Here is a 21,251-nt window from a genome sequence, read left to right on the forward strand (position 1 = left end):
CTATACAAAAAGCCCCACTTATGAGCTTAGTTAGATGCCTATTTTTTTGGATGTTCACTATGTTTAGTGAGATAAACTCGCCTCATTTTCTTTTAATAGCCAGTTGACCTGAGGCCCGGACAAATGCAGCAGCATATATGAATATTTAACCTGAAAGCACTCTAAGGGGGTCCTTTGCCTGCTGATTCCTGTAGTTTGTACACCAGCAGCCGCTGCTGGGCGACCAGGCAGAAGGGCTGCTTCCCGTCTCTCGCCTCCACCTGTCTGGTCTGAACTCCATTACCAACACTGATTTCGAAATGGTGATTATTATTTTCCGGTACCACACTTTCAGAGAGGCGGCACCTCCTTCCACATCATCAGCTTACAAGGTTGTCCCGCCGACCACGCCGTCCATTAGAGCAGGACGGACATGCTGTGGAGGGTATAAATTGCCTCTTTCACTAACGAAAGGGCCAGGAGAAGGCGGAACATGGCTCCGAACCAGGATTTTTCAGAGGAATTTTTTACTCCAACATTTTTCCCCTCCCCTTCCCCAGCTGCCAATGCTTATGGTATCTCACGTCACGGGGAAGCTCTCGCTGTCGCCCCGCGGTGCGCGCCCCCCCCGCCCATGGCGCACAGCGAAGCGCCGCGGCCCCGAGGCGGCGCCGCGGCCTCGCGGGGCCTCGAGCGCCGCCGCCCCGCCCCCGCCTCCCGGCGCTCCCGGCGCGCCGCCCGCCCTCGCGAGACTCCTTATTCTCGCGACAGCTGGCCGCCGCCATCTTACCTGCTAGCTCGCTGGCTTGCTCTGTCTCGCGCTGCGGCTAAGGGGAGCGGGGGGGTGGCGCGTTTCGGGACTGCGCTTGGGGCCCGCCACTCCTGCTGCCCGCCGCCGCCGCCGCTGCTGCTGCTGCTGCTGCTGCTCTCCGCCCGCCGCCGGCGCCCAGGCCGGGGGGAGCCGTGGGGCGGCCGGGCCGCGCGCCGCGGCGCAGGAGCGGGGCCCGCAGGGAGCAGCCGCCGCTCGGCTGGTTCCGCCCCCTTCGTGGCGCTGGGCCTGCGGCCCCTGCCTGGCGGTCGCTGCCGCACCGGGAGGCAGCCTCGGCCTCAGGGGGCGCGGCGAGGCGCCGCGGGAGCCGGGGTGCCGGCCGGCGGGGCGGGACGGACCCCGTCGCCGCCGTTGTTGCTGCTGCCGGGGAGGCGGGGGGCCCGGGCCGCTCTGGATGGTGGTTAAAATGATCATAGAAAACTTCGAGGCGCTGAAATCCTGGCTCAGCAAAACCTTGGAGCCCATGTGAGTAGCCGCGACCCCCCCCCTCCCCCCCAAAAATCCTCCCTTTGAAAAGATGGAACTGGTTGGGGGGGCGCCTTGGGCGGGGGAGTCCCGTGAGCGGCCCCCCCCCGTGCCCGACCTCCCCGCCGGTGCTTCTCCCTGGGGGCCGCCGCGGGGCGTGCGCCTTCCCCCACTTCTCCCGGCGCAGTCCTCGGCTGAGAGGTAGCACCGTCTTTTTCCTAAGGATGCAGCTTCCCCCCCCTAGCGACCGCGAGCATCGGTAGCGCCTCTGCTCTCTCTGCCTTTGTAGCTTGGAGTAATCGGGAGGTGATGTGTCTGCGTGTGCGGCCCCAGAGCTGCCGTGCCCTGTCCTCCCTCCCCGTGTAGGCCAGGTGGATAGCTACCGCCTGCCGCCCTGTGCGGTGACCTCTTCTGAGAGAGGCTGCGGGTATTTGGGCCGTTTCCCAGGATACGTTTCTTAAGTGCTACCGAGAAGATCCCTGAACGCATTCATAGGCTTGTAGCACTTCATTCTTAGTCTTTTTGAGTACTTGACACTCGTTTGTTTCCCTCCGCCCAAATAAGGGTTGCATCAGTTACATAGAGCTCTTGGGAATAAAAGCCCTGCAGAATAATTTGCCTATGTGTGAATACCTGCCTGGCCTCTCTGCATAACATTCTTGTGAGTAATTAGGACTCCTGCTCATAGTCCATTTAATAATACATATCTGTCTTCTCTGGATAAATATTTTTGTACAATCAGGATGTGGACTTGGTTTTAAAGGTTTTGTTTTCCAGAAGTACAGGATCTGTATAGACACCTTGGACTAAGGCATGCACTTGACCTGTCACACAGAAACACTATGTCACACAGAAACACCATTTTAACACGTGTGTATTAATTTGCTGGAGCTTGATTTGAGTCACTAGAATGAGATCTTACAAATTAATTCTTGCATTCACTTCTGAGATGTTTGGGCACCATTGGCTCTAACACTGTTGAATGGAATAAAAGATTTAAATAATGCATGTGTTATGTACATATACGATTTCTGTGGCTTATGTTGAGATAACTTGAATAAGGCTCAAGAACTGAAACTGGGAAATTTTTTTAGGAGAACTTCACTTGTGATAGTTTTGGGGTTTGTTCTTTTTGTCTTTAGGGCCTAATCTGAACTTCACTGAAATAGATGAGTCTTGAACTTAATTTCAGTGGGCTTGGTATCAGGCCTGCAGAACTATGGTGGAATTTTTTTATTTGCAATAAAGTGTCTTGTGAAATTTAAAGATGTAGTTGTGGAAGCTGAATTAATTTTCCTTTTGAGTAACTGTGAAAAAGGTGGTATTACAATAACAAAGCACATTCTGTTCTGTAATAATAGATCCAGCTAGTCCTCTGATGCAGAATGCTCCCTGTTAGTCTCTGGATGCTTTCTTGCATGTATGTTCTGTTAATGGAAATCAGCAGTTTGATATCAATATTTAACGTGTACTGTTCCAGAGAGTTGGGACAGGTAATTTTTAACTTTGGAAGAAGTTGTAGTTTTCAAAATCCGTGTTGGTAATTTGAAGTGGTAGATCCTGCACACTTACCTCTCAGTTTATCGGTAGCTGGAGACTGATATTTGCAAGTATTGTTAAATTATGGGAAATCTAAAACTGGAAGTCTGCCAGTGACATTTGCAGTAGGGCTTTGGTAGGCTTCAAAATCCCTCATTTCACTGAGTAAATCTGTTAGGTTCTTTTGATTTTGAAGATCTGTATCTGTTTCTTCTTACTGTGCGTCAGCAGCTCAAGTTTGACTTTACCAGTGTATTATAAAACAGTTTCTTGTTGACTATCTAGAAATTATCAAAGTTTGCCAGATGCCATTAAGCTAGAGGTCAGGATGATTCTCTTTCTCCTTGGTGATGTATAACGGTAATTTCTTATCCTGGTAACAAACATAGGTTGTTCAGTGTTCCTGGATCTGTTTGAATACTAGGCTGCAGTCTGCTAGTGCTAGTCAGCAATTGAAGGGTGAAATTGGGATTTTCAGCTTTCGCAAACAGTACATTTTTTTGCTTTGTGGTACCGAGATGGCTAACCTGTTGCTCTTAAGTTACATGTAGTGTGTGAGCAGTTCAAGTGTGGTTCTCATGCTGGAAAAATACATCATGTGGGAGGGAATTGCTGACCTGGAGGGTCCTACGAATTCTTTGCTCTGGGAGGAAACAAACCACCAGGAACTGTTAAAATCAACATTGGCCTGCCATTCGGTTTTGTGCAGTGTCCTGTGTAACTTCATCCTTCCAATAAATGTTGGAATTAGTGGAGGGGTATTATCATTGTTGCTACTGTTGGAGTTGCTTCTGCTTGAAATGTGTGTCTTACGGTTCCTGACTATATGAAAATTTTAGTGTGTAGCTTGTAAAGTAAAGAACAATAACTGCAGTTGGTGTAATATTAGTGCAAGAGGACCTAAGTGCTGGTCATCTGGAGGTGTCACCATAGCCTGAAAATACTTTTGTACTTGTCTTTTCCTTTTAAAGAAACAAAAATGCACCCACTGTTTCTTTTTATTGCTCTTTTAGAAACCTTTAGCTGTAGGATAGACACCAGAGTTTTTTTCTAACTAGGTTCAGGAGGACATTGTATTGGATCAACATACTGGATACATGTGGAAGTGTTGCCTTTGTGGTTGTAAGGAAGGAAATATATTTAAGAAGTTACGTAAATACATTTTACATACATTTGTATATAGGTCTAGATTTATGTACTAGATACTAAGCTAGATACTTGGAACATGCTTGCTTTTTCCAGTTGCCCATTTTTCAAAGTAGCTGGCAATTCTTAATTGGGATTAAGACAATTATTAACAATAACATGTTTCAAAGGCCGTAACACAAACATGTGCTTTAGAACTAGAAAAAGAGTATCCGTAAAGCTTGTTTCATTTCATCACAAAGTTTTTTTTCAAACCGTTTTAAAGCATTATCAAGAGAACGAACTTTTCAGCATAATGGAACACGTAGTGTATATAATTGTATGAGCTGGACATAATTTAGTTGTTACATTGTTTTCTCATGGTGCCTCTGGGAAACCCTAAATCCTGTTTGTAGGCAAGAATGTTAGGATGGTAGGGATGTTATGGGTTATTGTTTTGGGGTTTTTTTTTTTAATTACTCTACTGCCTTTGGCAAAGCATTGGTAATCCTCCACACAAACACCGCTGTCTTGGTCGTGTTGCAGTAAGACAGGGACTGTGCAAATGCTACCATGCCAGAGCATTTATGCATTCCAGGTCTAGTTGAGTGATGGTGGTTCTCCAGCACCTTTCTACAGTTCTCCAAGGTAGAGGCTGCTTTTGTGGTTTTGGAAATAACTCATTGAGCTGCTCTGTTCGGTGCACAGAGAATTACAAAATATGCACACCAGCCTATCTGTGTGAATACAGTGCCAGCATAAACAAAGTAATAAGTATTTTTTTGCTCTGTGGCCGCGTTGTGTTTGAGTAGAACTGTCTTGTATGTGTAATTCAAACTAGCTCTGTAAAGAAGACATCTGTCCTTTCATTGATTACAGACTGCAGTTTTTAGTGCTGTATACTTTGTCCTTGTCTGTGGCATATCTCTCATGAGTGAAGTATTTGAAAGCAATGTTAAAGTTGGAATAAAACCTTCATGTCTGTCACCTCTACACTTCTATACTAGCAAAGTCCTTTACTGCATTGTATCTAATGCAATGGATTTTTTTTTCCTATAAGTCCATTCCAGATCCTGTATAAACTCAAGTGTTTAATACTGGCTAAAACATCAGAATCTGGCTTGGCAAAGTTCCAAGTAGGTATGTTTTTTTCCATTTATTTTCTTTGTTTGAGCCGTTACCTGTGGAAGAATCTGCTTTTTTGTACAAATGCTGCGCCCTGTATTTTGCCCCATAAGTAATTGTAAAGTTTAGGTGAGTCTTTGTCCCCCTTGCCCTAATTCTTTATAGTGGAGATATATCTTGTTTTCAATTGTTCTGTGTAAAATAAATTTAATTAAAATCCGCTGACCCCCTGACTTTTACCTGATTAAGGCTCTCACATCTAATTTTTTTCCACTGTATTGCTGTATTTACCCTTTTTTTAGGTTTGTTCAGTTTACTATATCAGACTTACAGGAAAGACGAAAAAAAAAGAACTAAAGCAATGTTCATGCACTATTTAAGCATACCTCATTAAAATGGAAAGGAATTTTTTGCATCAGTTAATTCTGTAAATGATTATGGTATTGTAACTACTTATGACAGAGGGAATAAAATCCAAATTGTTTAAAGAATATGCTGAATATATTTACATATCATTAGAATATTTTATGTCAATGAAATAGTCAGGATGCTTTGGTATTCCGTTGTGCCTTCCCAGTATTACTTATTTTCCCAACCTTTCTTAATAAAAGCTCATCGTGTTTTTTCAGTGTTTGGATTTTGCTTAATTGTTAATAGGTTAGCGGTTAGTTATCTTCACCCAGTTACTTAAGAAGCCTAGTGAACAAGAGAGGCGTAACAATGGTGTAAGTAATATTGTAATAACCCGAGATACTGAAAGAACAGAAATAAATTAAAAAATGTGAGCATTCCTTTCCACATACGTATTGCACACCGTGCTACCAGTAACGCTCATCAGCTACCAAGACAAAAGAAGGCTAAAAGCAATATGTGTTTATCTTTATTTAACTTACTCTGTTAACATTTTACATTAAAGTGTTTATAACTGGTATAAATGAAGCACAAATACACAGTATTAGTACCTTACTCTGTTTTAACACTGAAGTTACTCTTTAAGTGGCTGATGTTACAAGTTTGTAACTTGGTATTTGGCTCACCTGACTCAGAGAGCTGCTGTATTTGAGAATGGAAAGTTCTTAACTTTCAGTGCTGATTCTGTTACGCTTATTCAAAAAAGTGCTATGGTAGAATTTAAATAGTGGTATTATAAAGAAGGAGTAGTTGAATGCAGAAAATAGGAGAAAATTATTCCTGTTGTAGTAAAATTTTCTTCTTCTTACTCTGAGCAACTTCAGCAAAGATGAACCCTTTGGCTGCCTCTCAAGTCACACAGACAAAATTGATGGGTTTTGCTTTCCGCATCGAATGGTGTGTTGGACAACCAGCAAGTCAACAGCTGTTGTGCCTCATGAAAGCTGTCTGAGTCTAGAGGTGGCATTTAAAGCTGTTGGTTACTAGTTGCAGAAGTATGAACATGTCAGGCTTGGGTACCATCATAATTAAGAACTAGTAACTTGTGGAGCAGCATTGCAGGCTGTTATATTCCTCAATGAATTCCCATAATTTATCTACTTTTAAAGAGTTACTGAAAGAGAGCATTGCAAGAGTAGTCCCTCCCATCTGCAGTAGTGGCTCCAGATAACAGCCAGATCTTGCTGAATGAGTCTGTAATTCATTTTACTTACTGAGCACTGTAGCTTTTCATGGATTTTTGAATGTACAATCTAATTGGTAGCAACACAATTGAATGGCATGATGGCTTACTTTAGACTAGCCCTAAATGTGAGGTGCTCTTTTCTGTGTGCACTCAGCCCTGCTAATATAAAACATGTTCCTCAGCCTTCAAACATATCCATATCCACTTTGGTTAATGCCAAGGATTGAACAGTATCCTAAAGAAATATAAATATTAATCTTCAGGCAACAAAATTAGACTCTGAAATTTAGGTTGTAAATTCTGTGTACCAGAGAGAGACAAATAATATGCACCTACATATTATTTTCTTTAAAGAAAGATCATTCACCGCCCGGAGGACTTCAGTCATGCTTTTGCAGTTTCCATTTACTGTGGTAGTTAAAATTTGTCAAGAAACTAGTTTCAGGACTTGCAGCACCTTTTTGTCTATACATTTCATTTAAAAAATGAACAAACGAAAAACAGGTGTAGCTTTTACCAGTTTAAAGAAGTGGTGTGTGTGCACTAGCTGCCTCCAAAGTGAACTGTAGGCTCAGGTTCTTGATGTCAGCTTGAAATAAAGGCAATGAAATATATTTGAAATTAAAAAGGCATGTTTTGTTTACAAGGGGATTTGATGGATGCTTTTTTCTCTCCTCATTTCTGCCCCTCCTCCCAAGTACACTTTTTTTTCTCCAAGTGAGTAACAGTGTTCATTTTGTGAGAACCATCAGATTACAATTTGAGAGGTTCAGCTTGGGAAATATTTTTTCCAGGTAGTAAAAAGGCTATGTGCCCTGTAGTCAAACACCACTTATGTATAGCTCCCTTCAGAAATTTGCGTGTGAAGGCCAAGCATTGTGACCAGAGGGTAGATTTTGGAATACTAGATATTTCTTTATAGTAAAAATGTGAAGAAAAATGTGGATTAAGTTATACTGCTAAAAAGCTTTAAAAAATTAAACTAATTTTCTATATTATGGTGGACTTGCTCTCCAACTACTGTAAAATTTAAACAGCGGTCAGTTTGCTTTGCCATGCTAGTGAGGTTTTCAGCAAAATTAAGGTTTAGCATCTTGTTAAACTGAATTCTCTAGCATCTGTTACAGCACCATAGTATCATGTTTCCTCCAAATACTATGAATACTACTTCTGAAAAATTGACCAGAAATGTTTATTCATGTTGGGTTTTTTTTAAGCTCCACTTCAGACTGGTTATTTCTCTCTTTTTTTTTTTTTTTTTTTTTTTTAATGAATTACTGACTCAACTGATGAACAGTAGCATGAGGACCTCTGTAGCCCTAGAGATGTGGGGTTTTTGTTTGTTCCCCTCCACCCCGAGGAAATTTGGTGATGAGAAGCTGGGTTTAGATATTTCACCTCTTTCCTCATGCTAATTGCGTAGTATTTTGAAAGGCTTCGGCTTGGTATTTGCATAAGATACCTATAATACGTATCTTTGCTTGCTCTGTGCTTTCAAAATTGGAAAACATTGTTTGAGGAGTTCAGATTAGAGCAGGACACGCAACATTAATAAGCTATTTAAATATGCAATTTTTTTCAGGTAAGCTTTCATTAACCTCACAACCCTCTTGATCATTCTTAAGTCTGCTTGCCGATTCTTTAATTCCTTGTGTATGTTCCTCCTCTTTATTTTTTAAGAGTTTATCATTTTTTCAGCTGATGTTAATATTATGAGTCTTTGTGGTGTTATATTCAGTATTTGCTTGGCGGGAGGCTCAGTGCCCTGTGGGAGACAGATTCCCAAAGTTCTCAATTCATGGTGGGATATTTAGTCCAACAGAGACTTTCAGATATGCTTTCCTTTCTGATACCTTTTATATAAAAATATTTAAGTAAAGAGCATGTTTTGTGCTTCAGTTTAATATGTATTTTTATATCGATGCTTAAAAACATTCATGGGCACTCACCTAGCAAAATATGGCTTCAGTATACTGTACATGTAGTTCATTGTGTTTATTCTCTCTTAAGACTTTGAAAGTGTTTACCGTATGCTTCTGTTCAGTATCTTTTAAAGTGGTTCTTAGGCAATATTTATGGATACAAAGATATTTTACTGGTTTAGGGTTTTTTTCCTTGTCAAATTAGTTTTAGCTATAGCTGTCAGTCTTTTTTAATCAGTACAAGCTATACTGTTAGTAAGAGGTTTCACGGATACAGCTACACCAGTAAGAATATTTTGCAAACAATGTGCAAGTGCATTCCGTATCTGCTGAATTTGTAGATTAAGGCTGTTACCTGTAATTGCATAGTATTTATAAAAATCAAAGTTCATTCTCAGAACATATTTAGTGTTTTATATTTTGAAATATGTAAATCTGATCCAGAAACAGATAGGTTGAGTGTTTTTTTATATTAAATTAATCAATGTTTTCAATTAAAAAAACCATGCCTTTACTAAGAACTGAATCCTCTTCAGCCAAATTACTTTTCCGTGCCCGAACATTCGTTATTAAAAAAAAAAAAAAAGCTGCTTATGGCTTAGTTTTACATCTTCATCTTTACTCTTCTGCTTTATTTTATTTGTTTGAAATAATAATTTGGTGTCAGCACTGCAGAACCTGAAGAGATTGGAAAGAAATGATTTTGAAAGAAAGAGGGATGTTGAACTTTTCCATGAGTTTAGTTGCAGTTGCAAAATCTTGCTCCTATAAGCTGTTGCTTCTCTTTTTGAAGGTTTTCTTTGGCGGTTAGCAGTTGGAAGTATTCAGATGTTCTCTAAAGAATGTGTAGAGCTCTAGTAAGAGGACTCTTCTATACATACCTATGCATTAAATAATCTTTAGTAAAGCAAGATTTCCAGAGTAATCTTTCTTGCTTAATATAGAGCAGGTAGGTACTGCTTATTCTCTGACTAATATGATACAGACTCTGCAAAAGTAAAACCTTTTTTAGGATCATATAATCAGAAAGTGGTTTCAAGAAAACGTGCTTGGTGTTTAATTCTAACTGGCATCGGGATGTACTTGCTACAGTGGAAATCAGTTTAGATTACTTATGCCAACTGTTCTTTTGTTTGTTAAAGAAAATAGCATGAAAGAAAACAAAGGAGGAGAAATCTATGATTGCTAATGCTTATGGATTTCTGCACCACATACCTACAAAAAGTTAATGGGTTGTAGAAATGGGAATCAAAGTTGAGAAATACAAAATGATTTAAAATATATAGCGATATGTATTTTATACTGTGTATTCATATTTTATACTGTAGCCATATATATAGCTACAGTAACTATTTCAACTGTAAACAACTATCAGGAAGAGCCAAAAAAGCATAGCAGTTTCATAATTACGTACTCTCTTAACATAAGGCTCAGTTCTATCTTTGTTAAATTTGGTTATTCTGATTTTAAATGAATAGGCAGTGTGCTGGATGTTTGAGTACTGTGTGAACATCTAAGATGTATACAAACCAAAACCAACTTTTTGAAGTGTTCTGGAATGTAGTCTCCTATTATATAAAGGACTCAAATAGGTCTAAGAAGAATGTTAATTTTAATAAGAGTCTGTTATCTTTAGTGAACCAGTTCACTTTTTAGTAAACTAAGAAGATTCTTTATGAGGCTGGGGAACCTGCAGGTATTATTTTACACTTCTGAATGCATGAAGGTATTTTTTTTCCCAAGTTTTAGCATAAAAATGGAGTTAAAGCTAGATTTCTGTCACACTTCTAGTGGGCATATTCCATGTACACTCTGGTCTGTAATATCCTGCACCTTGTTCAAATTAACATAAGGATTCAAACTTGTATCTAATAGAATTGAAAATATGTATCATTTAGTGAACACTATAATTAAGAAATTATTGAAATAGTTTAACTGGCATTTCAAAATTCAAGATAAATTTCTATCTGAAACATGCATAAGTAGTATTCTGATGCCAGACTGCTACCTGTTTTTCTAAATATTCAGTTAAGGACCTTTGTTACTTTATTGATCTTATAATCTGCAAGAAGATGATATGATGTGCTTCTGCAAAGCAAAGTCCGTGTACTACGTAGTACATTTTGCTGCTATCAACACGGGTGCCTTTCCTGTTTTCTCTAAGGTGACATCACCAGGAAAAAAATTAATAAAGCATTGTCAACTATAAGAATATAAAAAGCAAGTCAGAAAGGCTTAAAAATAATAAATAAATAAATAATAAATTAAAAAAAATGTGCATAGCAAAGATACTACAAGCATGTGGCATACTATTCATGCATGAAGCATCCTATTCTCTAAAAAAATATTGTCAGACTACAGAACAAAAGAAACTTGTCAGTTATGAGAAAAACTTGACCCCCTAAAATCAAATACAGGAACTTTAATTAAACTGAAGAAGCATGGAGAATTTGCATGCATTTTTCAAGGAGTTCTGTCCACATGAAAAAGTAGAGGAGAATTGTTTTTTTAAAAAGCCACCTCTCCCTCCTGCGCCCCACCCCCAAAAATCCCTTCAAGAAAATATTCAGAACTCCAGTAGCTATAAAGAACATAAATCATCAGCCCTCCTGTATTCACTGTTCTGTAAAGTTTTTTGGGGGAATTGGTGAGACCAGTTATTCCACTTTTCTACCACTTTATGTTGTTAGCAAATTAATTTTTCCAGCATCTTAAGAAAACAGCATTTTACAAGAACCTGAAAATCAGGAGAGATCAGACTATGCCCTTGTCAAATAAGATATAAAAAGTCTATCTAAAATACTAGTTACAGAAAGAAGCATGATCTTCAGTAATGTGGAGAAAACAGATGAGCCAGGTTTTTGTTAGTTTTGAACAACCTACGTAGGAGACTTCTGTTTCAAGTCAGTTTGTCAAGAAGGAAGTCAGCCTTTGCCTGCATGGAGATGATTTGCTGTTTAGTTTTAAAAGGTGAAAAGAAATCACCTAAAATAATTCTCTCTGTTTACAAAGGCATTTTTCTGTCTTGCTCTACAACAGAATACGTTGCATCCAATACTGCTCAATTAACATCAATTTGAAGTAATTCACCAGTGTTCATATCTTAAAAAAATAGTATTTGTTGAATATCCAAAATAAGTATACATTCTTAACTTGAAAGCGTGTAAGCTCTTGCTTTTCTGTACATTGGCGGTTCTACAACTGTACTACAGCTACAACTGTAGAAGCTTCTACAACGTGTTGAAGAATAATAATAGAGCTGAGTAAAATAACCTTTTGCATTGTTCATGTGCAGCAGTATAGCATATAGAATGATAAATGCAAAGGCAATGCCACAGAAGACAGTGATGCTGTATTTAGAAATTAAAAGTACATTTATATACTTTTTTGTAATTATTTTCATGAGAGTACTTTGGGAGTTGGGTGGATGGAATGAAATTTTGAGGTCATTGTGGAATGGGCAGTATTGCTAACATTGGATATTTAAAAAAAGGCAGATCAAACTTTCCAAAATCATCAGTAGTAAAAAAAAAAAAAGGTGCAAATTGTTATTTTTAAGAAGTATGTGCTTTTTCTTACCTTTGGTTTTGGAGTCTAGATGGCTTTCCAGACAAGACTCCCTGTTTTCTACTCTGCTCATGCAAGAGGAATTACTTTAAACTGAATATGTATAGTCACTACTGTAGGAGTTGGAGAATTAAATAAAATAAATTGCAGTAGCTGACAGTAATGCTTTTTTTTTTTTTTTTAACCTTCTAGTCTGATGTTTTGGGGTTTTTTTGTTTTTTTCCTTCACTGAATGCATGCATGTGTCATGTAAATCAGTTATAGACTGATTTCTGATCAGATAATATTATCTGATCATAATATGGTCTGATGCTCAGATTATCAGATGACAACTGAATTTGTGAAATCAGAATAAAAATTTCAATCTGTAATGTTTTTATCTGATTGTTGAGGATAATAAAAAGGAGTAGAAAAAATTAAGCATTATCTTGTGGAAAATTTTTTCTTCCAAATTTTTTCCCCTTCTTATGACTGTTGATAATATGGAAATAGCACATTCATTTTCTGAGGTATGATTCAGCTTGAAACTCTGAAGGGAGAGGAATGAAAATCTGTAGCAACGTTGAAGTTGTGTTAAGGAACAATAACAAAATAAGTTTGCAATTTCAAGCATTCAGAAGTTAAGAAAGATTAGAATTAAAGCCTCCTGGAGGCTGTGCTGAATGAGAACCCTCACTACAGCCTATGAAGAACAATCTGTTCGACATTTGGCTTCCAAATAATCTGGTTAGATGATGTGCTTAGGTGCCAGTGCTGTGCAAGGGACCATCTACTTCTACCTCTCTATTGCTGTACAAGGTTTGTGCCTTGCTGCTGTCTTGAGGATGACTTGGGGCTTAGGCAGAATTTTCTTTCTGGATAAAGAATTATTAAATTTAAACAGAGGCAAAACAGATGTGGTAGTTGGAAGAAAACATTTTTGAAGGATTTTCAGTGACTACAATCTCTTTTTCGATTAACAGTAGGTATTTGCATTTTGTCAGTTTAGTTGGTACAGGTTCTTCTGGAGCTCATGAATTCCCATCTCCTACATCTATGAATAATGCAAACTAATACGAAAAGTTCCCAAGCAGCTCAAATTGCTTTTACAGCATGAATTTCTGCTGTTGCCTGCTCTTTAGAGGAAACTGAATTATGTTTTAAGTTTTGACCTTTAACTTCAGAGCACCCTGTATCCAGAGGATCTGCTAAGGATGCACAGATCTGCTTTCTTTGCTTAGTGGATCTCTTTGCACTGGGGATGAAGGTTGCTGTGCCGGAGATAGCTTCTTTTGGGAAAGGAACAGGGTAGAGGAGTATCATGAAGGAATTGCTTCCTTCTGCCCACAGTCTAAAAATACACATCAGTTATAAACATTCAGACTTATAATTAATCTTCAGTGTTAAAACTTCATTTGCCTTAAAATGCAGAAGAGATTGGTAACCTGTGTTCTGTTCAGTTGTTGTGACCAGTGGACTACTGCTAGCATTATGAGTGTTCACTGGAACAGTATTCATATAATATTCATATTCAGTGCTTTTCCCTAACCACATTTAATTTTATTAATTTCTCAGTTATTTTTGTTAGAGAGAATGTACAGCTAGGATGTATCAGTGCAATGTTTTCCTCTTATTTTAGTTTTTTAAAACAACACTGTTAACTTTGATTATCATCTGAACAAGGTAGTTTATCCTTGTTGCGTGTGCGCGTGTGTGTGTGTTTAATCTTTCCTGGTTGGAGGGCCTGTGTCTTCCTTTGGCTTATGATGAATCGTAGGAAAAAACTGGTGAATAAAATGCTGTTGTTCTGCCTGATAAACCAGTGCTTCACCATTTGTTTAGTTACTGGACTGGAATTACAAAACAAGTAACGGTTTTCTGCAGTATTCTCTTGCTTTGGTAGCTTTATTCTATAACTCCATTTCAAAATTCATTGTAGATTCCTATTTCTGAAATGTAATAAAATATCAGTTATAGTAAATAACATTTTGCTTTATGTTAATGTATAGCCTACTTGGTTCTAACATTCTTTGTTGATAGGCACATTTGTTTTCTGCTTAGGCTTCTCAGTCTAGGAGTGTTGTCCACTGGAGTTGTGAGACTTAAAGTTATTTTCTGCTCAAGAGTTTAATCTTAATGCTTTGAGATCTATTGCCAATATACAAAGCTATAGCCATCTTGCTGTTTTTTTAGTCGTGATTTTCTCAAATTGCCAGACTAACTTTTTTTGCCAAGCTGGCTCAGTGACTATTGTGAGACTTCAGCACTCTCTGTGCCATTATTCTTTGGGGTCTCTGTGGGATATTTTCAGGGTGTGTGGTTAGCCTCAGTATGCCAATACTTTAAAACCTTGTTCTGTAGAAATGCCATAGCTAAGAGTTTCAGTTAAACTCCAGCGTCCTTCATACCAAGAGACCTAAGGCAATTGCCAACAAATGCAGGTGCATTAAACTAGGACAGCTGAAGTGACGCTTGTCCCAGCTGCCTGCCTCACCACTCATTTGCCTCCATGCGTGAAAGGGAAGGCTGAACATCTCCTGTATGGCTGATGTGCCTACTGTCAGGCATGTTGAAGAGAATAGGGAATTACTTCACTGTGATAAGTTGCGCTGTAAAATGCAGTTGAAGAGTTGCTTCTCAGTCATGTTGACTGTGCTTTTTACCTCCTTGGGAACAGCAGCTACTGAAAGAAGCTTGGGACAGGCATCTAAGACCTTTAATCTCTTCCATTTATGCAACATTAAGCTTTCTTTCTTGTGACTGACATCAAGTTGGAAGCACATGGGTTGGTCGATGAGATTAGTATTTCCAGTTGTCTGTCCATATCCCACTATTGAACAGCTGAGTCACTAGCTACTTAGCTGCTGCAGTTTGCAATATAGATATTTAAAATGAACTTAAAATAAAATAGGTGATCATTTGTCATAGCATATAGTTTTCATTGCAGTGGTTCAGCAGCCAGTTCAGATGGTAGCTCGTCTGTGCACAGGTGGACAGAGGAGATGGTGTGCCAGTCAGACTTCTCTCACAATACCATCAACTTCTGCACTTAAGTGCGCTAAGCTTAATTTTAAATTGATTTAGATACCTAAAATCAGTAACAATCGTCCAAATTTCCCTTTATGGTCTGTGCACTTCTGATGCAGATTTCTGTGATAATATTGTGAGAACACTTCTTTCTTAGTCTTTTGAGAATAAGATTTTCAGTTAATGTGCTTATTATGATATTTGTATGTAGGTAGCGATAAGATTCCTTTAAAACATCTTTGCGTGAGCTTTTTTTTTTAATAGCTTAGAACACTTCTGCATGATTGTATTCATTTGTAATTAAATGAACTCTCTTTTCCCCATTAACAGTCACTAAGTATTAGAGGGGTATCTTCACTGATTTCATCACTGGAAAATTAGGAAAGTGTTTGTTGTATTTTTAGTAGTTAACTAGGCAGTTGAAGCTGTTTCACAGTAAGCAGTCAGTTCTTTCTAGTTTGTTTGAAGTACTCTGTAAAATACAGTGTGGAAATCTCACTTCCAGGGAACCATTTCTCCTCTGAAGAAAAAAAGTGATACTTTGTGATCTTACATATCTGGACTCTGTCTTAAAAAATACCTCTGGGCATTTTTCATCAACTTTGGGAAAGGTTTTGTTTCTTGATACCAGTTTCAGATACTTGCTTGTATATTTTATTTACTCCAATGTTTTTGCATTAATCTGTTTGCAGATGTGATGCAGATCCATCTGCACTAGCTAAATATGTTCTGGCTTTGGTAAAGAAGGATAAAAGTGAAAAAGAGCTGAAAGCATTGTGTGTTGATCAGCTGGATGTATTTCTTCAGAAAGGTAAGGTCTTTGTCATAACCATTAAGCTTCAGTGAATTGCTTTTCTTGTTTAATTAATGCAAACAATCTTTCAACTTAGAATTCTGCATTTATCTTTTTATAAGCTTTGCTACTTGGAATTATATAATTCAATTTGCATGAAGTAATTTGTTTACAAAGATAGGTATATAGATCAATATGTGTTATATTGCATTAAGTGGTTTTTTTTGCTGTTTATTGATATTGCTAAGGAAATTAAGGATGTTAAAAATTATTGCCAGAATAGAAGTACTGGAGCTCTGTATTCCAGAAATAATCTCCCAGATACTTTATTTAAAGGCATTAAGTAGTTTAAAGGTTGAAAACCTTTATGAAACATTATCATTATGGACATTTTCTTGACTCCGTAAAAGTTCTTTTTAAATACAAAAATTAGAAGAGATGCAAACTCTGACATTGTTCTAACTTTCTGGTGAAGGTTGGATTTTTTTTTTCAGTGTTAACAGAAGTTGTGAATATTGGATATGTGTTTTTATACAATCTTTTCTTTTAGAAACTCAGATCTTTGTGGAAAAGCTGTTTGATGCTGTGAATACAAAAAGCTATCTACCTCCACCAGAACAGCCATCATCAGGAAGTCTGAAAGTAGAATTTTTTCAGCACCAAGAAAAAGAGACAAAAAAGGAAGAGGTAGGCATTTGAGGTTTTATTTTAAATGTATGTCTTTTCTCCTCATTCCTGTAGTTTGCTCCTGTGGTTCAACTTCATCATGTTTGTGTGTTTATCAGTAATAGTCAGAAAACTTACAGTACAGCAGTAAAATCTATTAGATTTGTGCCTAGTAGGTTGAGTACTGTTACACAATTTTTCTTAAGAAGTGGGTACTTCGTAGATAAGCCAAAATGGTTCTCACTAGCCAGAGATAAACAATGTTACTGAACAGTGTAAGAGTTGTGGTGCAGCCTGCATCACTTCATTGCTCAAGATACTGTAGTAGTTATATACCCCTTTAATCCAGCGTAAATCAATGCTGGCATTCAAAATGACAATCCTCGTTCCTCCAGCTGCATGATCTAGGCTTTATCCTTATGCTGGCTCTAGTGTCCATGTGGTTCTGTGAGCCAGAAAAGAGGGAGAGGAAAAGAAGGGAAGATTTGACACTTCTCAACAGCAGCCTGGATTTGGCTGAATGAATGTGACTGTGTTACCATGATCTGAACAAGCTAAGCTGCTGATAAGAAACAGACCATACTGTGCCAATCATATGCTCCCAGGTCTCTCAGAGCGTCCCAGTACAGATTTGTCCATCTGTATTCTAAGTAGATTTATTTTGATTGCAGCACAACCAGGATTGTTTATTTTACTTTCTTAGAAAAGCTAATATTTTCTTGCAAACAGTGATTTGAATATTCCCAGAAATTACAGAATTCACTCATTATGAAGATTATCTAATTGCATTAGAGGCAGTATATACTGTCAACTTGAGTGTTAAGGCTGACTTTGTTCAATGTTTTGAGTTCTTCAGTTTTACTTAATTGTTCAGAAGTCTTTGCTATAGTATACTCATGTTTTGATCTAATGTATATACCTTAAAATTTAGATAGTTAAAGAGGAAGAGCGAGAGAAAAAGTTTTCCAGAAGATTAAATCATAGTCCTCCTCAGTCAAGTTCTCGTTACCGAGATACCAGGTAATAAATTTTGCTTAACCCTTGCATTATTTCAGGAGTTGAAAATATTTGATTTTTTCGTAGTTTTACTATAATAAGTATTTCATTTCTATACAATCACTTGATAAGTCTAAAGACTTTTATTGCATTTATGCCTATATAGTCAAATTGCGAGTGTACTGAGTGATAGTTTCAGCTGTCTCTAAGTTGTACACAGCTGTCAGATTTCAGTTTTATGATGCAAATTGATGTTGAATTTGTGATTTGTTTTACAACACTTATTCTGTTCTGTATTGAAATGGAACAGTGCTAATTTTAATTTAGAAGCATTCCTTATTTTTTGGTATTTCTGACTTGGGAAAGGTGCATTTTTGTGCAGAACATTTTAAAATCTTGTGGATGCTAAAAATAAAATACTTAATCCAAGTAAAAAAAATATAAAAGTCTTTTCAGAAGAAAGAAAGGACCATAGTTAAATTTAATAATTTTTTAGAGGACTATGCAAGGGGCGGACAGTCAATGTAAATAGAATATCAACGTCAGTATGTTTCCAGTGCTTTCTTGGAACCTGGCTTTTTTAATATTTGTACTTAATAATTTTAGGTTATTGAGTAGAACGTTGCAGTGTTATATGTTTTTCATTTGTATAATGTCTCCAAAGCTTTTTCCATTGTCGTTTTTTGAGATTTTTAAGTTAAGGTTTTAAATCATGGCTTCATAATGCATGTAATTTACAACCAACAAAATTGCATATTTAGAAGCCGTGATGAAAGGAAAAAAGATGAACGTTCTCGGAAGAGAGATTATGACCGAAACCCTCCCAGAAGAGATTCCTATAGAGATCGGTATAACAGAAGAAGAGGGCGAAGTAGGAGCTACAGCAGAAGTCGAAGTAGAAGTTGGAGCAAAGAGAGATTGCGGGACCGGGATCGAGACCGGAGTAGGAGCCGGAGCAGAACACGAAGCAGAGGTACCTATAGTTGGTCTCTAAAATATGGTGGATGTTGCCTACATTTTTAGATGCCAGATTTTTGCACTGTCTTCAAGATGTGTCAAAATTTCTATTCACATTCTTTTCAGTGGAAATAAGACTTACACAATTAATTTCTCATTACTTGTCCTCTGTTTCTCCCCCCATTTTTCTCATCTAATACTTTTGAACGTGTTCACCATTTTTAAACAATTTTGAAAGGGAGACAAATATCATAGCAGATTGCACCTCATTACGTTTTAGGAAACTTAGAATCTGATTTGAGGAGACAGAGGAAATAATTACCTATTCACGGAGATTAGCAGAAACTACTTTTTGTCTGGTAACAAACGGCTGGTCAAGCAGACCAGTACAGCTTAATTTTTTGTGTTGCCCCTTCCCTGGTGTTATAGGGAGGGACTGAAATTATCTAGTGTGTGTGCACTAGCACACATATCTGTATGACTTAAGGCTTCGGTAGTTTTGGTCCTCAAATTAAACTTCTTGCAAAACAAAACTGCTTATTCAGCTGAAAAGAATGCTTTTCCTCTTGCAGCTGTTGCTGATAAATTGAAAAAGAGCACTGAGTGCCATTTTATATCTTTGTCCTGACTTAAACAACACAGTGGTAAGAATAGTCTAGTTTACGTCTCCTACATGGTATTACTCCTTCTGCAGTATTGACCTCACTATCACAGCCTTAAAAGTAGGAATGCAGTATTCCTGAAAATTTGGGAGCGGATATTTTGCAAACACCTTATGAACAAGCAAGCTAAATAGAATGTACTGACTTAACTAAGATTAAAAGATGTGTATTAAGTCAAGTCGTAATATAAAGTTTGTTCTATATATGCTACACCAATAATATTTTATAGGCTTGACAAAACTCTGTTTCTTTATCCAGGCGCGTAGTAAAGCTTATAATAAAACAGAATCCAATCCATTAGTCTCACAATATTTTACCCATACTCCTTTGCCTTTTATAAGATATTTTTATTAATGTTTCTTTTATATGGGGTTATTTGAGTCTGCTGACTTTTCTCATGATGGAACTCTTCTTTCTTAATCTGGATGCTTACTGTTTAATTGATGGTAATGTTAGAAAATAAAGACAGTGTGACAGAAAGTTAAGACAATAATTTGAATGTTGTGGGTGTGGCTATCATTAAAAGTACCCCAATGGTTTACTATATAATTTTAAGATTATTATTTTTTCTGATTAAAGCTCTGGAATATAGAGAATCATTGACTGGGTGGGGTTGGAAGGGACCCCTACTCAAAGCAGGGTGAGCTAGAACAGGTTGCTCAGGACCTTGTGCAGTTGGGTTTTAAATATCTCCAAGGATGGAGACTCCACAGTCATTCTGGGCAACTCGTAGGACGTTTGAATTATTACTTTTGTGCTTTGAGTTGAATTCTTTTGGAATAAAGATGCTTGTACAGGTTAGTGGTGAAAACGTGTAGAATGAATCACACAATATAGTTGTTTTCTCTTACAGAAAGAGATTTGGGAAAGCCAAAATATGATATGGATAGAACAGATCCATTAGAGAACAATTATACTCCTGTTTCTTCTGTAACAAATATTTCATCCGGCCACTACCCTGTCCCTACACTGAGCAGCACTATTACCGTTATTGCTCCTGCTCACCATGGAAATAACACTACTGAAAGCTGGTCAGAGTTCCATGAAGAGCAGCTGGACCACAACTCCTATGGAAGACCTCCGCTGCCAAAGAAACGCTGTAGAGACTATGATGGTAAATCTTTGCTTTTAAAATTACTTCCTACAGCCTTTCTGACATGATCCAAGTCATTTTCTTTTTTTTTTTTTCCTGTTCTCTAATATTGTGTTTTACCTGTTACACAACTTGCCAGTTTTCTAGCAAAATTCTTAGATATGATCTCACTTTTTAATCATCTATCTTCTAAACAGCCTTCTGTGTTAGTATCAGTGTAGTTTTTTAGTTATTAGAATTCCATTATGTAGATGAAAAATAGTATATAATTTTATGTAAATATGGCTTTTATACAGTTTTTCTGTATTCTGTCTTGTTCAAGCCAAGTACGATATTTGATGCTTTCGATCATGATTAGCACCTTACTGACCTCATCATATTTTACTTTTATTCCATCCTTAGAGATAATAATTTTTAGCTAGAAGGGTCTAGAGCTTCAACTTCTTCGACTCTCTTCTGTTTTTGTCAAAGCCGGCATTTGTTCAAATTTAGTGGTTTTTTTTTTTTTTTTTGCTTATCTGTATCTTGCACTATCATTTGGATTTTTTTTTTTTTTTGCCACAGTCAGCACAAGAGGCTGCTACAATTTGCAGTGATTTACCTCAGTTCAGCCACTAAACCTGTTAACTCAAGAACATTTTAATTTCCCTGTAAAGTTTTCTCTGAGGTTTTTTTTTGGGTTGTATTTCACAGTGATCTGTTGAAAATCTAGGACAGTGTACATTCAGAATTTTGATTAGAATAATATTTTTTTTAAGTAAACAAAATAAGAGACTTAACTCCTAAGTGTTGACAGAGTTATAACAGTAAAGCTATTCTTAATGAGCACAAGCAATACAGCAGTGCTGTGAAGGCAGTAGAGTTGTGAAAGTGTAATTATATTTTGAGATCTTCTTTTAATACAGGTGGAGTTGTAGAATGCTTTGTCAT

At 37.7% G+C, this 21,251-nt stretch overlaps 1 protein-coding gene across 3 annotated transcripts in view; it reads left to right on the top strand.

The window, feature by feature from the left end:
• Positions 1-732: 732 nt before the first annotated feature.
• The window catches only part of RBM26 (RNA binding motif protein 26), a 56,934-nt gene continuing 36,415 nt past the window's right edge, over positions 733-21,251 (top strand). For all 3 annotated transcript variants that reach the window (XM_026120885.2, XM_026120887.2, XM_026120886.2), the window contains exons 1-6: positions 733-1,273; positions 15,847-15,965; positions 16,498-16,634; positions 17,545-17,633; positions 18,371-18,582; positions 20,082-20,342. In XM_026120885.2, coding sequence (XP_025976670.1) covers positions 1,203-1,273; positions 15,847-15,965; positions 16,498-16,634; positions 17,545-17,633; positions 18,371-18,582; positions 20,082-20,342 — 889 coding nt within the window. In that variant the 5' untranslated portion in view covers positions 733-1,202. The remainder of the gene's footprint in view (positions 1,274-15,846; positions 15,966-16,497; positions 16,635-17,544; positions 17,634-18,370; positions 18,583-20,081; positions 20,343-21,251) is intronic.

This window comes from Dromaius novaehollandiae, chromosome 1, assembly GCF_036370855.1.
Source record: "Dromaius novaehollandiae isolate bDroNov1 chromosome 1, bDroNov1.hap1, whole genome shotgun sequence".
Lineage (NCBI taxonomy): Eukaryota > Metazoa > Chordata > Aves > Casuariiformes > Dromaiidae > Dromaius > Dromaius novaehollandiae.